At 43.7% G+C, this 19698-nt stretch overlaps 2 protein-coding genes across 2 annotated transcripts in view; one reads left to right on the forward strand and one right to left on the reverse strand.

The window, feature by feature from the left end:
- The window catches only part of PKD2L1 (polycystin 2 like 1, transient receptor potential cation channel), a 115098-nt gene extending 102986 nt beyond the window's left edge, over positions 1 to 12112 (forward strand). The window contains exons 14-15 of the mRNA XM_068255077.1: positions 9008 to 9155; positions 11890 to 12112. Of these exons, the coding sequence (XP_068111178.1) occupies positions 9008 to 9155; positions 11890 to 12042 (301 nt within the window). The 3' untranslated portion in view covers positions 12043 to 12112. The remainder of the gene's footprint in view (positions 1 to 9007; positions 9156 to 11889) is intronic.
- A 6258-nt stretch (positions 12113 to 18370) lies between these two features.
- The window catches only part of DNA2 (DNA replication helicase/nuclease 2), a 76713-nt gene continuing 75385 nt past the window's right edge, over positions 18371 to 19698 (reverse strand). Inside the window, exon 21 of the mRNA XM_068258224.1 lies at positions 18371 to 18758. Coding sequence (XP_068114325.1) covers positions 18716 to 18758 — 43 coding nt within the window. The 3' untranslated portion in view covers positions 18371 to 18715. The remainder of the gene's footprint in view (positions 18759 to 19698) is intronic.

Here is a 19698-nt window from a genome sequence, read left to right on the forward strand (position 1 = left end):
AGCCTAAACAAACATACTGTCATCAAGTTATGTTAATTAGAATAGATAGGTAATATAATCTCTTACCCACCCTGTTTTAAAAGAACAGGCAAATGTTTGTGATTCATGGAGGCTGCCATCTTTTTGGTTGAAAGGAGGTGACAGGGAGCAGGAGACACAGTTCCAACTGTCCTGATCACCCCTCCCAGCTGCACACGCTAGGCTTCAAATGTCAAATTCAAAATATAAAAAAATAAAAAATTGCACCAAAACAGCAGAACGAGAACAACATCAGAAATCCCATCATGCTTTGCACAGCATCAGGGGAAAAAAGCCCGGGCAGTTTTCTTCTGTGCAGCTAAAAATGAGGCTTGAAACAAAGTTCTGATGCTGTGAAACTGTTAAAGAAACACCAAGCCTTTTCAGAGCTGCTGAGTCGATTTTTAGTCCGGAGGTTCACTTTAAGAATAACTTTTAGGCACTTTGCAATGGAAAAAGTACCAAAAGTAGGTATAAAAGTACTATCAAAATTATTTTGAGTATTTTTTTTTGCTCTTTGGAGGTTTAAAATAAATTTTACTGATAAGTTTGAAAATATGACCTAGGAGAAAACTCAGGAGAAAAAGCTAATTGCATATGGGCCCAGGAGCCCTATGGTTCAGTATTATTGGGTATAGGAAGGTATGAGGGCTGGACCACACTTAGGGCCCGTTTCGCGAATTCGCATGCAGACAACACATGCGGATTCGCATAGGCAATACAAGTGGATGGGACTGTTTCCACTTGTCAGTTTTCATTTGCGTTTTTATGTGCAGGATTTTTCTGCACGGTAGACCCTGCAGAATTCGCCTGCGTGTGGAATGCAGGCGAATCGCAGGCAATGTATTTAATAGGGAAATCGCATGCGTTTTTTGCATGCGTTTTTACCCGCGATTTCGCATTGAAACCAGGAGTTAGCTCACCTGGTAACGACATTTTAAGTAACACTCCAGGACAGGTACACATTGAGACTTGGCTCCTCCCAGGAACAGGAAATATCCTTCAGCCTCTCTATAAATTAAAGATGGACCCAGGGTCAGGCAGTATAATATCAAGTAACAGGAACAATATACTAAACCTAACCTCCTAATATTACATTTTCAAACATATAACATAACATGTATATCATGCAATATTTGATATATATGGGGGTGGGTACCCCCACCTGTTCTGGAGTGTTACTTAAAATGTCGTTACCAGGTGAGCTAACTCCTGGTTTTTCCAATAACACTCCAGGACAGGTACACATTGAGATGATAAGCAAGAAATCAATCACCAACCTCAGGGTGGGCTAACTGCCTTTAGGACAGTTCTTCCGAAGTCCTGATCGGTCTCCGTTAGCCGATCCAGTCGATAGTGCCTCATGAAGGTTCCCAGGTTCTTCCAGGTTGCCGCCTTGCAGATGTTCAATGGTGACGTACCTGCCCTGTAAGCCCACGTAGTTGCGGCTGCCCTGGTGGAATGGGCCCTCAAGTTCACTGGAGGCTCTTTACCCATGATCTTATATGACTCTATGATGCAATCTTTGATCCACTTGGCTATGGTTTTTGTGGATGCTTTTAATCCTTTGGATTTACCTGCATAATTGACGAATAATGATTCCGACTTCCTGAATTCCTTGACTTTTTCCAGGTAGATTAATAAATTCTCCCGCACATCCAATCTATGTTGTTTAGTCTCCTTTTCTGTTTTTGGATCCATACAGAAAGAAGGTAAAATTATCTCCTGTGTTCTATGGAACGTCTCCTACTTTTGGTAGGAATTCAGGGCTTGTTCGGAGTACAACACGATCATTAAAAAATAAACAGTACGGTTCTTTGTGTGACAGAGCTTGGAGCTCACTTATGCGTCTAGCAGACGTGATCGCTACTAAAAACACAGTTTTTAGCGTACACATTCTAAGAGAATCTTCCTCAAATTCGCTAGATGTCAATGCCTGCAGGACCAATGACAGATTCCATTTAGGAAATTGTCTTACTGTTATTGGTCTATTTATAAGTGGATCTAGTGCTAATTTCTTGTCTAAATAAACTGATAGTGCGGATATCTGAACCTTAATAGTGCTTAAGGCCAATCCTTTTTTCACTCCCTCCTGCAGAAATTCTAAAATTGTTGCCATTTCTGTCGATTGGAAGTTTGATTTTTCTAACCATAAAATAAAAGTTTTCCAGTATTTCTGGTAAATAAGGCGAGTATTTTCTTTCCTACTCTTTAGTAAAGTATTTACTACTCTGGTTGATAGTCCTTTACTCTCAAGGACTGCCCTTTCAGAAACCACGCTGTAAGTTTCCATCTTTCCAGGTTTAATACAGCTTGGCCCTGCACCAGTATCATATCCTCTGATACCGGTATTTCCCATGGTTGTGTAGCAAGCATTGACAGGAGAAGTGGATACCATTTCTAGGATCTCCAGCGTTAGGAACCATAACCTCTTGGACCTGGTTCCTCCCTGGCGATTTAGGTATGAAACTACTGTTGAGTTGTCTGATTGAACTTGTACGTGACATGACTCTAGAAGATGCATCGTGCTCATTATTGCCATTTTCACGGCCATCAACTCTCTGAAATTTGATGACTGCTCTGCCATTGAGTGATTCCACAAAAGATCTTGACGACAGACGCAAGCCAATCAGGCTGGGGAGCCCATGTGAACAAGGTTCAAGTACAGGGAGTACTTGAACCTTGTTCACATGGGCTCCCCAGCCTGATTGGCTTGCGTCTGTCGTCAAGATCTTTTGTATCGGTATGGACCACAGTCTGCCCTGAGTGAGATGTTGCGATATCTGCCACCACCGTAGACTGTCTTTTATGTGTGGCTCCACTGTCACTGTATTGTCTAGAGTGTTTTGTTGTTTGTTCCAATTGGATAACATCCATGATTGTAGAACTCTTGTGTGCATCAGCGCCCACTGGATCGCTGGTGCCACCGAGGATAGAAGACCTAGCAGTTGCATAATCTGTCTGATCTTTATTGTCTGATAGGTATTGAATTTTTCCACCTCGGACATTATCTTCTGTACTTTCTCCTGTGGGAGAAGAATCCTCTGTTGTACTGAGTCTATAATAAAACCTAGGAACAGAATGTTCTGTGTTGGCGTGAGTTGTGACTTGTCCTTGCTCACAATCCAGCCTGCCTGCTGCAGCTGTTTCAGTACAGTCTGTTTGTGTTCCTCTAGATCTACTAAAGTTCTTGCCACTATTAACAGGTCGTCTAGATAAGGAATGACGATAATACCCTGTCTGTGTATGGTCCCTATCAGCTCTCCCATGACTTTGGTAAAAATTATTGGGGCTGATGTTATGCCAAATGGGAGGCAGTGGAACTGCAGATGCTGAATCCTTCCCTCCATCTCCACTGCGAACCTTAGGAATTTTTGCGATTCCAGCTCTATTGGTATGTGCCAATATGCGTCTTGTAGATCTATGCTTGCCATGAAGCCATGTGGTATCAGTAGGTTCTTTAATGAGTAAATTGATTCCATTCGGAACCTTTCGTATTTTATGTATGGATTTATGGGTTTTAGGTTCAGAGTTATTCTGTACTTTCCGGAAGGCTTCTGAACCAGAAAGATCTTTGAGTAGAAGCCTTCGCCTCTTTGTGTCACTGGCACTACTGATACCACATGTCTGTCCAGCATATCTGTAATAATTTCTTTTAATGCTGTCTGATGTTGAGGCAAGCTCAGCGGCTTGGTCACTACAAACTTTCTTGGTGGTTTTGTTTGAAAGGCAATATGATAACCTCTTTTTATAAGATTTAGAATAAAAGGGCTCTTTGTTATAATTTTCCAATGTGGAAGGAAATAGCCCAACCTTCCCCCCACTTTCAATTCGTCATTGTTTGCTTTGTGTGATAGGGGTTCTGAAACTCGGCCCCGGTTTCCTTTGATCCTTGTTGAAGGACCATGTACGTCTTTTATTTTGGTTATCAGGTCTGTCTGCTTGTCTGTTTTGACGAAAAAATCTCTTTCCTGCTTTAAACTGTCTCTTTTTCGGAAAGGATTTTTTCTTGTTGGCAGTTCTTTCCAGGACTTCATCTAACTCTGGCCCAAAAAGAGTATCTCCTACTACTGGAATAGAGCATACTCTGTTTTTTGAAGCCATACTCCCATGCCAGGTCTTGATCCACAGATTACGTCTGGCCACGTTAGATATACCTGCTGCCTTGGCTGTTAACCTAATAGATTCCGAGGCTGCGTCAACAATGTAAGCTACCGCTTTATGCATAACAGTCATTGAGTTAATTAGCTGATCTTTAGGCATATCCTTATTATTATCTTCCAACTGCTGCATCCATAATGCTAGCATTCTCGCTACACAAGTTGTAGCAGTAGATGGTCTAAAATTTGCACAAATAGCAGGCCATAACCTTTTTAGGGCATACTCTATCTTTTTATCAGATTGATCCTTAAGATAGCCCAAATCTTCAAACGCAAGTTCATCATCCTTGTTTACTTGTGAGAAAGCAGAGTCTAATTTGGGACTCTTGTCCCACATTTTACAATCTTCCTCAGAGAACAGAAAGCGTCTTTTAAATCCTCTCGACATAGTTTTTTATCTGGGTTTTTCCACTGGCTTGTTATTAGATTTTTGGTAGATTGATGTACAGGGAAATTCAACTCTTGTGCGCTTTCCATGCTTTCGTACAATTTGTCATGCAATGATACTGTCTCAGTAATAGTCTTATTTAGATTTAAATCTTCATATATAGCTGATAACATTTCTGTCTCTGCCACAGGAAATTTAAATTTTGAAGGTTTGTTTTCTATTTCCTGTGCTTCTGTAGAACTTGCAGAAACCTCCTCATTCTCACTAATTTCCTCTTCATCTGAAACAATAACAGGCCTGTTTATTTTACTAGTAGCTTTTTTGGGGATTACTATTTCAGACTCTTTAGGCTGAGTGGGTTGATCAGCTTGTGTCGGAGCGTCGGGCTTAAGGGGTACCGACGTAGCTTTAAATTCTTTTAATGTATCTTTTAAATCCTGTCTCAGAGCTTGAATATCTCTCTGAGACGCTGATTCATGTTTCATAACTTTATAAGTGCAATCCTTGCATAATAATTTAGTTGATGCAGGATTCACTTTCACATTGCACACAGGGCACCGTTTTGAGGGCTTTGCAGGGTCAGGTACATTTGCTGTAGTGCCCTGAAACAACATAAAGAGAAACAAACTAACTTGTCTTCCAGCCTATGTTATAAATTTTAACATATTAACATATTCTTTTATGCATTAATTAGCTTGTGCATTAATTAATTACATCAGTTGCCCATTAGTAAATATGCAAGTGTTTGTTTATCATAAAAACCTGAAACACCACTTTGCCTTGATATGGATATTTTTTGTAAAACACAGTACAAAAGAGTATGCAAAAAGACAATAAGGTAGCTTGCTTTGAAAAACAAAACAGCTTCCCGGTATACCAATACCACAGACTCTTTGCAGCCCATCAAAGTTTCCTTGCTGCGTACGGTTTTCCGCCCCCACAAGGGTCACCACCGCTGCCCAGATCTCCGCAGAGCAGTCTTACCCGTCCTGGTTCCTTCTCTACCTCCGACATTCTCCTCGCTGCACGAGACGCCGTGTGCGGAGAACTCCGGGCGGCTACCCCTCTTCATCCGGCGCACAGGTAGTGACGTCACGCGACCCAGAAGTAATTCCATAGGTCGCGGCCGGAGGACTTACGCACTCTGCCTCCGCTATGCGCATCCTCTGGACGTCCTCCACCTTGCCGCTGCCTCCGCATGACGAGTCCTCGGGGCAGCCCTTCCTGAAGCGGTACCTTCTTTGCAAACCAGGCCGACCAACAGGGCTATAGTCCACTGGGAGCGACGCTTCAAAGCACAAACCCACAGGTACTCCACAGGGGAAAACGGACCTCCATCATATCCAGGCCCGCTTCAGTGCCAACATATCCCTAGCCACCCAGGCTCTCCGGGACAGCGAGCACACATAGAGAGACCTGGTTCCTGGACCAGGAAATATCCAATACTGCCTGACCCTGGGTCCATCTTTAATTTATAGAGAGGCTGAAGGATATTTCCTGTTCCTGGGAGGAGCCAAGTCTCAATGTGTACCTGTCCTGCAGTGTTATTGGAAAAAGTAATGTAAATTGACGTCCAAAGAAAGAGAAGATGATGGGCATCTACTGCATAAAAACCCTTTATTGTGGTGGGTAGACACAGTGGTTACAGCAGTGGGGGGAAAACAAAGATGTCTGACAGCTGTTTCGCAGAGAGACCCCGCTTCCTCATGACACAGGCAGTGACATGGTTAAAATCGCATATACCCTGCCTATGCGAAATCGCGGCAAAAAACGCATGCGGAGTCGCACTAGTGGAAACGGGCCCTCAGTGATATTTGAACATCTGCGATCAGCAAAGCACTGCTACTAATGTATCCCTATGGATACATTCACACTGCACCGTTTGCAATTTCGATCAATCGCAAACATGCTGCATGCAGCGTTTCAGGGACAATTGCGCTGTGATTCTGGTTCTATTGAATGGGAATCACAAGCCCGAATCACGAGATTTTGGCTGCAAATCGTGATCTCAGGCTGGCGATGCTCCAAACGCTGAGTGAGAACTAGCCCTGACACAGTTGAAATGTTTATACTCTATAAAGGTGGGTGACAATTACTTGCAACCACCGTCAGAGTCTGTGGGAGAGAACTGTCCGAGAGCAACCATCCAGCTTCTGCACAGCAGACCTGCAGAAACAGGGAGTGGAGATTTCTGGGGAAGACTAAAAAATTATAAACCCCTTTTAGGGCTAGTTCACACCAAAAATCGCCAACAGTAATTGCAAATGATTAGCGCTTTTTGTAGCGATTTACATTAGCCACTCCTGGCATGTGCATAGCGATTTTCTATTTATACCAAGTGATTTTCGAGCATTTGCGTTTAGCAATTTTTTTTATTTTTTGTGGCAAAAAAGGAAGTACACTTTGACCTGGAAGTGAACAGCTTTTGGCAAAAAAAAGTTTTGAAAATCGCTCCGTTCAGCATTTTGAAAGCATTTTTACAGTTTTCCTGCTGTATAAGACGCACCTTTTCTCCCCCAAAAAATGGGGAGAAAAAATCCTTGTCTCTTATACAGCAAATGGAAGGAATCCCGGCCTTACGAATGCCTGCCGCCACGTCTGGTAATCCCTGCATTAGCTTCCCTCCCCCCCCAGTGTATTTAGCATTGTAGCAGTCGTGTCTTACCTAATCCAGCAGCTACTGTGGGGATTGCAGACCCTTCTTACAGCTCCCTCTTGTAATGGCTTCTGCTGATGACACGATCAGCAGAAGCCGTTACCAGGGAGAACTGCGCAAAACAGAAGAGGTCTGTGATTTCCATGGGAGCTGCTGGATTAGGGAAGACACTGCCGCTACACTGCTATTTACACTGGGGGAGGAGCAGAGATACACGGGGGGAAAGCGGACCACACGGGGAGTAGAAGGGGGACACTAATGGGAAGAACAATCTACGAGTCGCTCCTTGACCATGGACGCACAAGGTTTAGTATATATTTTTTTTCCCCCTGGTTTTTGCCCACTCAACCTAGGTGTGTCTTACATCCCGGTGCATCTTATACAGTGGAAAATACGGTAACATTTTTGGAGGCGCCCGACTATATAGAAGTTATAATAAACAATTTTAAATGCGGACCTGAACTCAGAACTTCCTCTATGCTCTAAAAGATAAGCAACAGCATAAAACCTTTAAAGAAAACTATTTCTTTGTTACAGCTGATACAAATCCTGCAAATTAAAATGCAGAGTGTCTACGTCCTGCTTTCATGGAAGCAGACATAGGGATAACATCCTGTGTTTACAAAATTTGCTGCTCTGCTGAGGCAGCAGATGCCTGTGCTGACACAGCTGAGAGATCAAATTACGGTTGTGATTAGTCAGAGAAATGCACCCTGTATGTATTGAAAGTTTAGCCTGTCTTAATTCCGTGTTCTTCTTCTGTCCTGTGCAAGAGTTCAGGTCCACTTTAAAGGGATACTGTATGGGGGGGTCGGGGGAAAATGAGCTGAACTTACCCGGGGCTTCTAATGGTCCCCCGCAGACATCCTGTGCCCGAGCAGCCGCTCACCGATGCTCCGGCCCTGCCTCCGGTTCACTTCTGGAATTTCTGACTTTAAAGTCAGAAAACCACTGCGCCTGCGTTGCCGTGTCCTCGATCCCGCTGATGTCATCAAGAGCGCACAGCGCAGGTCCAGTATGGTCTGTGTCTGCGCAGTACACTCCTGGTGACATCAGCGGGAGCGAGGACACGGCAACGCAGGCGCAGTGGTTTTCTGACTTTAAAGTCAGAAATTCCAGAAGTGAACCGGAGGCGGGGCCGGAGCATTGGGGAGTGGCTGCGCCAACACAGGATGTCTGCGGGGGACCATTATAAGCCCCGGGTAAGTTCAGCTCATTTCCCCCCGACCCCCCTACAGTATTCCTTTAATAAGAGGCTGTGTGGATCTTACCTCTATTGAAGAATAAGCCAATATTCTTGGAAAAAAATATGAATTCAAGCACGTTAAAAGGACAAAGTGTACCCGAGATGGGCGGGATAGAAAAACATACACATACCTGGGGATTCCTCCAGCCCCCTCCATGCCGATTGTCTCCTCGCCGTCCTCCTGCGGCATCGGGATCTTTGGCAATTCACCCCAGAAAGTCCTTCAGTCGGTGCAGTCCGGCTGCGCTTCCCCCCATGCAGGCTGTTCCTGGCGACCAGGCCACGCAGTATGCCCCAGACTGGAGGACTTTCCAAGGCAAATTGCTGAAGTTACAGACGGTGCAGGAGGCGATCAGCCTGGAGGGGGCTGGAGGAACCCCCAGGTATGTATGTATTTTTTTCTCCCCTGCCCATCTCAGTTCCCTTTAAATTAAACACTATAATCACAACACTAGCTTTGATAAGCTTTGCAATTACCCAGAGCAACAGTTCACTCAATTGATGTACAAGCCAATGTATTTATATTACCTGTATTCCAGAATTCTGAGACGACTGCAGCAACTTGAAATGTCCATCGGAGGAATAATGAGAAAAGTGGAAACGGTGGAGATGAAACTGGAGACTATGGAAACAAACAAGATGAAGCAGACAAACCTGGTGGATAATCTGCAGAACAATATGGTAAAGGTGAGTCTCTGAATGGTAGGAGCTTATCCAAACACAGCTGCAGAGGACAATGTAACAGGAATCAGGACAGAAACCATTGCCTTACAGCCCTGACACTGCAGCAGTACCATACAGTACAGCCGTATGACGCTCCTTACAGGACAGAAACCACCCCCTTACAGCCCTGACACTGCAGCAGTACCATACAGTACAGCCGTATGACACTCCTTACAGGACAGAAACCAACGAACACGGTAAATCCAGCGCTGGACACTTGGGCGCAGCAGCGCAGGAGACTTGGGCGCAGCCGGCGCCACCATAGGCCGTAATAGGAACTACGGCTATCGCAGGCACAGGGAGTAACTTCAGCGCCGTCAGAAGACGGATCTGAAGTTGCTTTTAAAACAATAATTCGGCTTCCAGCAATTGCTGGAAGCCAAATTATTTCATTCCCCCACTATCCATGTCGGCCTGGAGGGGGAATAGTAATTAACACGGCCCGGACTTGTGCGGCAGCAGGATCAGCCATATACTGGCTGTGTCCTGCGCCCAAGTCTCCGGCGCCGTTCTCTCTCGTACGCAGAAACCACCCCCTTACAGCCCTGACACTGCAGCAGTACCATACAGTACAGCCGTATGACACTCCTTACAGGACAGAAACCACCCACTTACAGCCCTGACACTGCAGCAGTACCATACAGTACAGCAGTATGACGCTCCTTACAGGACAGAAACCACCCCCTTACAGCCCTGACACTGCAGCAGTACCATACAGTACAGCAGTATGACACTCCTTACAGGACAGAAACCACCCACTTACAGCCCTGACACTGCAGCAGTACCATACAGTACAGCAGTATGACGCTCCTTACAGGACAGAAACCACCCCCTTACAGCCCTGACACTGCAGCAGTACCATACAGTACTGTGCTCTCTGGAGTCAGGAAACCAGGAACCAAGTTCAAGGCAGTAGAGACTCAGCTTAGCTTCTATGAGAATTCAGTCTTTACACAGTGTATTACCCCATGATAACCTCTGACAGCATAACCTTCAATACACAGAGCTAAGGGGTAAATCATTGTTATACCTACAAATCATATTTAAAGGGATCCTGAAATAACTTGTAACACTGAGACAAATGTGTATGCATAGTACTGATCCTAGTTAGAACTGGCTTATGTTCCTTTTTATTTTCATACTGTAAGAGTTAATAATCTAGGGCTACATTGGGGAAGTGGACTGCAGCTTAAAAGGACCACCATCGCAAAAAAAGTTGGCAGTTAAAATCAGAACTAACAGATGCTGGGCCAGTCCATCTCCTCATGGGGGATTCTCATGGTTTTCTTTGTTTTCAACAGCATTTCCTGAACAGCAGTTTAACTGCCAAAATATTGAGATACCAGCCAGCCTCCCTACTCACTTGCACACTATGGCGTCAATTCACCAGAGGTTACCAACCTATTTATCTCTTGGGAGGTAATTTACCTCCTGTGATATCTCCAAATAGCAATTCTCCAGAAGTATAGGGGAAAATATCGACAGAGAGAAATGCAAGAGATAAATGTGAGATAAGTATGAGATAAATAAGTGATAGTTAGTAGTTAGTTTTTCTCCAAATCACAATTCACCAGGGAAGAAAGGGGGTGTGGCCATTCGTTATTTTTTCATCTCTTTATCCCCTGAATGAACCTGGAGATATCGTGGTTTTCACACAGCAGCTGCTGTGGAAGATGGAGCCTTTTGAGCTTACTCTGTTAGGCCTGGTGCACACCAAAAACCGCGATTTTGAAACGCTTATTTTTCTGTAGCGTTTCAGCTAGCATTTTGCGGTTTTGTGAAGCGTTTTTGGTGTAGTAGATTTCATGTATTGTTACAGTAAAGCTGTTACTGAACAGCTACTGTAACAAAAACCACTCTGAAGTGCCGTTTTTCAGAGCGGTTTGCGTTTTTCCTATACTTAACATTGAGGCAGATACGCCTCCGCAATCCAAAATCTGCAGCAGCCCGGGAGTATGCGTTTCTGCAAAACGCCTCCCGCTCTGGTGTGCACCAGCCCATTGAGATACATTATCCTAACGGATCCGCAGCCGCAAGCGGATCGCAAAACGCAGCCGAACCGCTCTGGCGTGCACTAGGCCTTAGAGCTTGCTTCTATTATGAGGAGACGAAGGTGCAGGAGGAGGGTCTGTTTAATCGTCCCTCGTATTTTTCGTGAGAGAACAGTTCTTGATAATTTTACTGAGACAGAGGTGGTGAAGAAGTTCAGACTCACTCGTGATATGATTTATGATATGATCCGGCAGTAAAAGGCGGGAATACTCTGGTCAGGTAGTGGTAAAACTCCGCCTCCTACCCACAATGCTTCACTTTCAAGCTTACAGAGAGGAAAAGTATCCCATGTAAATCATTAATACCGATTACCTAACTCTCTGCTTTCTCACACTTTCCTCATGCATATCTCTCCATTATCCCCTGCTATCGAACACTTTTCTCTCTGTCCTCTCACACTGGTGAATTGACTCCAGAGTGTTAAAATACCTCATGAGATAAACTACCTACCTTTTTTCTCTTAGTAAATCCTTTCTGGTGAATTGACGCCTATGTGTCAGACTTTGTTTTCAACAGCATTTCCTGAACATAGCAGTTGCAAAGTCTGACAAATAGTGTGCAAGTGAGTAAAATGGCATCCTGAGAAAAACGTATTCTTTGACAGTTGTCCTTTTAACTCCAGATTATTATTTTTTTCTTTATAAAGGATAAACACATCAGTCCAGAAGAGGTGATACAACGTAAAGACGGCTGGGAGTCTGAATACAAGCCCAGGAATGTCACGGAACCGTCGTACCGCAACAGCAACGCAGTTTATCCGCATACAAACGGCTCACAGAACTCCTTAAATTACTCTTAGCCAATGTGACAGTATGATTCACAAGCCTCTTACCTCTAACTTAGGACCGCACAGATATTTGTATTCTTGCATTTTAAATGTACAGTAAAAGGATATTTAATGTTGCAATAAAAGATAGCATCAAACGATATATATTAAACCACAATAGAGTTTATTATTCTAGAGACCAAGCTTTGCTGAATCTGGTGTGCACTTCTGTCCTATACTCACCTTCTTACTCACCTGACTGGGGCTGACAGTATGTGCTGCCATAAATCTTCAGGCAGAGCAGCTCACTTGTAGACACAGGCTGCTCTCCATTTCTGTCAGAACCTGGTCTTCACACCGCGTATACCTACAGCATGCATTGAGGGCTCAAGATTGGTTTGTGATCACACGATAATTAGGCTGGTGGTTCCGATTATAAAAAGAGGGCAATTTTCCCTTCATAAACCATACAAACATTAGTAAGTTCACCGCTCAGGTCAGCTTTTTCACAAACTGCAGCGTTTATAGCCCACTTTTAATGAGAAGCTGTTTGGAGGTCTGCAACACAAGACAAATAGCATTTATATTGCCATTTTTTTCCTGGCAGACTCAAAGCCCCAGAGCTGCAGGGCATGCTCGGTAGGCAGTAGCAGTGTTAGGGAGTCTTGCCTGAGGTCTCCTTATGCTGCATACACACTTAAGATAAAAGTATTTGGAAAATGAAAGATCTTAGACCAATTTTACCCCCTTTCATGTAGTATGAGAGCCATACTCTACACAGTCTATTCTATGGAGCTGCACTCCCCATCAGATAAAATCTTTGCAAGATGCTGCACACAAAGATGCTGTACACATTCAAAAGATCATTATCTGCAAAAGATCCATTCCTGCAAAATGCATTCATAGTCTGATATCTGCAGATCCTCATACACACCTTGTTTAACAGACTTCATCTGCTTATCTTGCAATCATCTGCAGATCTGAAAATCCATCCTGGTGGATCTGATCTGCAGATGATTGCCTGTTAAACAAGGTGTGTATGATGATCTGCAGATCTCATATACTATGAATGCATTTTGCAGGAATGGATCTTTTGCAGGAACAGATCTTTTGCAGGAACGGATCTTTTCCAGATAATGATCTGTTGCATGTGTACAGCATCTGTGTGTGCAGCATCTTGCAAAGATTTTATCTGATGGGGAGTGCAGCTCCATAGAATAGACTGTGTAGAGTATGGCTCTCATACTACATGGAATGGGGTAAAATTGGTCTGTGATCTTGCCTTTTCCAAAGACTTTTATCTGAAGTGTGTATGCAGCATTACTGAATAGGTGCTGTCTGACTTACTGAACAGGAAGCGCCGAGATTCGAACCCTGGTCTCCTGTGTCAGAGACCAGACCAGTACACTATCCAGCCACTACAGCACAGCAGCTATTGAGCTTTTTGGTTGGGGCGGACAGTGCAATAAACGCTCTGATAGTTTGTTTGGAGCATGCAGCAAACGCATTTCCACCATAGGCTTCTGTGAGGAATGCATCCGCTTGTCCGGAAAAATTGTGCAGGTTGGGAAAAAAAAAATCACACGTGTGAACGGATCCCACTGAAAACATTGGATCAGTTACCCGATCCATAGAAATGTGAAATTAGCCTAAATATGTGTTCTATGTGCCAAGACTGCTCCCTAAAGTGCTCTTTATATTCTAAGCTTTGGAAGAATGCAAAACGCCTATGTTTAGATATTTCTGTTTAACTGGCAAAATTAGGGCTCAAAGCAATAATGTAATGTGGCCATTGTAGTGAAATTGGAGGTGGACTGTAGGCAGCACTTTTCCCCCTCGGTTGTAATCCCCCAGGTGCAAGCCCCAGTGTAAAACTAGCCTAAGGTCTCTTTTCCACAAACTGTTGAACTGTGTGCTCAGCAAGCAGTTACCAGGCAGCAGCAAACAGTTGTGAGCGTTTGAGAGGCATTTCACTGCCTGTAAACAGTTCGTGGAAAAGAGGCCTTAATGAATCTGAAGCCTAATTGAAGAATAAGAAACAGATACCGGTACTTACCTAAGGAGAGGGAAGGCTCAGGGTCCTAATGAGCCTCTCCTGGTGTCCTCGGTCTCCAGCAGGCCCTCAGTTTGTATCTCCTGCCGAGGGAGACTTCAGCAATCTTCAGAAGTACTTGGACCAACGGCTCTGTACTGCGAGTGCGCCAGAGAGGGCGCTCACGTGTGCGCAGTACGGAGCAGCCAGTCTTCAGAAGCCCAAGTACTTCCGAAAGCTGCCGAAGTCTCCCCAACCCGGAAGATAGCAGCCACGGCCAAATTGGTAGAGGACTGCTAAATAGGGGAGCCTGCGGGGAACAGAGACACTGAGGCTCATTAGGACCTGGAGCCTACCCTCTCCTTAGGTAAGTATCTTTTTTATTTTCAATTAGGCTTCAGACTCTGTTTAAGCTGAGTACTCACCTAATGGCACAGGAAGATGGATCACAGCAACAAGCGTTCCCTGAGCCATTTTCCTTCCGGCAGGTACACACCACGGGCGCAAACAAGAGTTCAAATGATTGCGGCACTTTGTGCGCGAGTCACTGGGCGATTAAAGATCCATTCTGTGGTGATGATAGTTATGTTAGTTGACGCGTATTGTCAAACGTCATTCATGTCATCACACGCCTGTACCCACATTGCAAGATCACAGAAACGAACGCTCGTTGCTTAAGAAAAAAAAAAAATCATCGGAAAAATTGTATAGTGGATATGGGCCTTTAGACTACGATGGGCACATGACTATGGTAGGGACTAGACTGTAAGCCCCTCTGAGGACAGTTAGTGACAAGACTGTATACACTCTGAAGCATGGAGAAGGCATCCACACTAGAAAAACAAAAGATTTGTGAAGCAAGAGATTTAGTGTAGCTGCAACACCATTTAAAAGCACCTCCTTGTATCTAGGCAACAGCTGAAAGCGAATATGTAGGTGGAAAACACAAACGAGCTGGTCCATTAAAACTAAAATTTACTCAGCCTTAAAGAACAAGTGACACCCATGCTAACCTAAAAATACAAAACACATAAGTAGATAAATACTAGTTCTACTTACATAACAGATGTATTGTGCTATCCACGTAATGATTCCTGTGAATTTTATAAAGGAAAAGCAGAGAATCCTATTCTAGGCAGTTTCCATCTTGGTTACCTTTGACCTCCTGACATTTCCTCCCTTACTTTTTTTTCTCCTCTTGCTAATTGTGTATTCGTTATCATGGATCTATGGCTGGCTACTTGGACACGAGATCAGAGTGTACTTTTATATGTGGGATAGTGAATGGTGCACTCCAAGCTCTATTTACTGGTAGATACATTATCTATAGCTCTAAGCAGCAAAATATGTAATATCTGTTGTAAAACAAAGCAATCACTTGTTGTCAGTCTGTGTCCTGTGCGCATATTATTGTATTTGTCACCTCTGGTCTCTGGCAATATCACTGTATTTATCACCTCCAGTCTGACAATATTTCTGTATTTGTCACCTCTACAATATTCCTGTATTTGTCACCTTTAGTCTCTGGCAGTCACCATTATAAATACTTTTGAATGAACTAAGCCTATTGCATCTATAAATCTATCATTTGTGGTTACAGCTTAAAAAAAAGAAATCTGAAAAAATAAATATATGAAAATCTGTTGAAAGAAAATAATAAAAGTACATATGACCAATATTGTGTATTAAATCTGTTACAATTCAGAATAATAATTTAGAAATCAGGGGAATTGATTTTTTTTATACATTTGAAAACCTGAAACTGAATTAAAGAGCTCCAGTTTGTAATGCTGAACTGCTTTGTGGTCTGTGCTATACGGTGAATGTGATGCCATGTTGCATGGCTATTGGTTTACAATGGACACGGATTGTCACACTTCTTCAGTAACAGTCAGGCTGTGCATGGATATATATGGTAGCTTACAGAGCTCAACAGTCAGTAAGAGGAATAGAGACAACTGTATTAATAGCACATTTTAGTAGGGCACTTTAGAGCCCAATACAGCGTCTTTTGTACTCCAAAGTCACTTTGAAGAGGAGCTGACAATCTAAATCAGGGCTTTTCAACCCTGACCAAGTACCACCAACAGTGCATGTTTTGTGGAAATCCACAGAGGTAGTTAATCAGCTCTGCTGAGAGCATACGAGAGATATCGGCGCGGGAGACTTGGGCGCAGGATACAGCCTGTATATGGCTGATCCTGCTGCTGCACAAGTCCCGGCCATGTTAAATACTATTCCCCCTCCAGGTCCACATGGATGGTAGGGGAAATGAAATAATTCGCCTTCCAGCGATTGCTAGAGACCGAATTATTATGTTTTAAAAGTAACTTCAGCTCCGTCTTCTGACGGCACTGAAGTTACTCGCTGTACCTGCTATGACCGTAATTCCTATTACGGCCTATGGTGGCGCCCAAATCTCCTGCACTGGTTTACGCATGTTCGCTGCTGAGACACTAATTACCTCACCTGTGCATGTTTGTGGTTTTCTGCACAACATGCACTGTTGGTGGGCCTTGAGGACAGGGGTGGGGAACTCTGCTTTAAAGGGGAACTGAAGAGAGAGGTATATGGAGGCTGCCATGTTTATTTCTGGGAAGCTGGGAAGCCCTGATCTAATCACCTCACAATACCTCGGAAGAAAAAAAAACTGGACATAGTGTAATATTGAGACACAAAGGCCCCCTATGCAATTCACCTTTTCTCCTAAGAGTTCATTTTTCAGCTTCGCTTTAAAGGACACCAGAAGTGAGTGAGAGGGATATGGAGGCTGACATTTATTTCCTTTTAAGCAATACCAGTTGCCTGGCTATCCTGCTGATCCTCTGCCGCTAATCCGTTTAGCGATAGCCCCTGAACAAGCATGCAGCAGATCAGGCGTTTGAATCACAACAGAAACAAGCATGCAGCTAATCTGACAATAGTGTCAGACACTACTGCAGCCAAAAAGATCAGCAGGGCTGCCAGGCAACTGGTATTATTTAAAAAAAAAAAATATGGCAGCCTCAATATTCTTCTTACTTCAGTTGTCCTTTAAAGTGACCCTTTAGTTAGAACTGCCATATTTATTTTGTTTTAAACAAATATAGCAATAAAGATAGCCAAATGCTTTTGTGCACGCTTGCAGAAAAAGCGTTTGGATGAGACGCCGGGTGGCTGCAGGGTGCCGGTCCAGATGCCCATCTGAACCCTTAGGCTTTTTTTCCCCCCCACTATGGTAAGGCGCTGCAAATCCTCTAAAGACAGGATTACAATGCAATACAGGGAAAAAGTTGCATCGTGTTTAATTGCAGTGAGGCATACAGTGAAGCATATGCAGTACATGAAAGGTATGCCTCACTGCAACTGTAAACAAGCACAGAATGCCTTATGTTATTCTGACAGATCCCACCGCACCCCTAACACAGAGAGTTGAACCTCTCATTACAATACAGTAGAGTCCAGGTTAAACGGAACCCAGGCATCTGGCCGACTCAACTAACTGGCATGCCTGGAGTGACACAATGGAGGCGTTTCTAACTAATGTGTTCATCAGAGAGTGCTTACGAATCCTCCGGGCGCCATCCTTTTCACTTCTTGCGGTGTCCTCGTACGGCTCCCTGGCATGTCACCTGACCCGCATCAGGTCATGTGACACATTGGTGGCCATGCAAGGAGGACACAGCAAAGCAGCTGCAAGAAGTGAAAAGGACAGCACCGGAGGATTTGTAAGCAACTTCTAATGCACACCACTTCGTGTCTGTGTGAAAGCAGCTTTACTGTGTATTTACTGACTAGAACCATGTTGCTATGATTATCATAACTCTGCATATGGAAGATTATGCTTAACCAGTTCAGGCTATAACGGATTTTGTGGTTATACTTTCGTAATTAATCATTCTCTCCAATACCATGGATAGCACTCTAACCACAAAAACATTCAAAACCATTTCCAATCAACAACACAGAATTAGGGCCGCAGGACCTATTTCTATTTCAGCCATGATATGGAATCACCGGTGGTTGCAAAAGCTCCAGGGCTAGAGAATGGCGATCGGGGTCCACAGGAGTGGCTGCCATTTCCCCAAATCTCGAGTCCTGCAGGATTTTTAGAGTAAACTGCGTTTCAATACAAAAGTATAGGACTGCTGCAAAATCTTTTGAATTGCTATACAAAAGGGATTTTGTACAATTGCAGTTTCTGGACAGTAAAACTACTGCAAATTTCTAGCATTAAATTCAAAAGTGCTTTAAAATCACCAGAAAAAGCTGCTAAAAATCGCTAAAAATGCACTTAGCGATTGGGTTTTACACCAGATTTCTACTGACACCACCAGATGAAACCAAACCTTATGAAAAAAAATCAATATATTTTATTACCATATAAATCTACTTCAAGAACTTTTATAAATAACACAGAAAAGTAATACAATTTTGTATCAAAAAAACGGCCCTTGTAGAAGGCCAGAATTAGCTTATAAATGGCTGCCATTATAAACATAGCGGTTCAGATTTTGTGGTTTCCCACATGTGCAGCAGCAGCAGGGGTCATGTAGTGATCCTACTGAGGAATTAGACAAATCAATACAAAACAACCAGCAGCCAATCAGAATAATGTGGCATCAATGTCCAGATCCAAAATCAGACAGATTTCACATCGCGTATAAACCTGAGAGTCTGAAATGAAGACGCCCATCAGACAGGGAGTGACTCGTGTGCTGCAGGAGGGAGATTAATAATGTTCTGGTGTTAAGGAAGACACATCGCTAATGGTCACCAGACAAACATATTGCTAATGGTCACCAGACAGTCACAGCACACTGTAGTAAGCCTCCTCTATACAAATTAAGGCAATTCAAAATATACATTATTATAGGGAAAGGGGAGAGGGAAGTAATGACCCAGAGTGAGGTCATTAGGACCAAAAGGCCAGAGACCCAAGTTACTAAGAGGACAGAATAGGTAATCAGATGATCCAAGGGGTCCGCACACTCCATCACAGTTCCTTGTTTAAAGGAGAACTGCAGTGAGAGGGATAAGGAGGCTGTCATATTGATTTCCTTTTAAGTAAAACCAGTCACCTGGAAGTCCTGCTGAGCTTTCTGACTGCAGTAGTGTGAATCACACCAGAAACAAGCATGCAGCTAATCTTGTCAGATCAGACAATTATGTCAGAAACGTCTGATCTGCTGCATGCGTGTTCAGGGTCTGTGGCTAAAAGTATTAGTGGCAGAGGATCAGCAGGGCAGCCAGGCAACAGGTATTGCTTTAAAGGAATTAAATATAGCAGCCTCCATATACCTCTTACTACAGTTCTCCTTTAAAATCAAATGTGACAGAAATCCATTTGTAACACCAACAAATCCTTTCAAGGACCCGTGGGGTCCCCTTTGTCAAGGTAAGAATACAAAATGGTCACCTTTTCAAAGGGTTGTTTGTTGGTGTTACAAATGAATCTATGTCAAGGTTGATTAACCAGCCTGGTGGTATGATTATTTCCGGATTTTAGGGTCTTTTCAAAACGTTTCACACACTAAAATCAGGAAAACTTTCTGCCGCCAGAGTCTCTGCAGCAGCCCCTGCTCTCACTCCCCTCCCTCGGCTCCAGTGCTGCAATTTTACCTCTGTCCTCCGGGTGGCGCTGTAACTCTGGTGACAGTACAGTCATCGATCTCACC

The sequence above is a fragment of the Hyperolius riggenbachi genome, chromosome 10 (assembly GCF_040937935.1).
Source record: "Hyperolius riggenbachi isolate aHypRig1 chromosome 10, aHypRig1.pri, whole genome shotgun sequence".
Lineage (NCBI taxonomy): Eukaryota > Metazoa > Chordata > Amphibia > Anura > Hyperoliidae > Hyperolius > Hyperolius riggenbachi.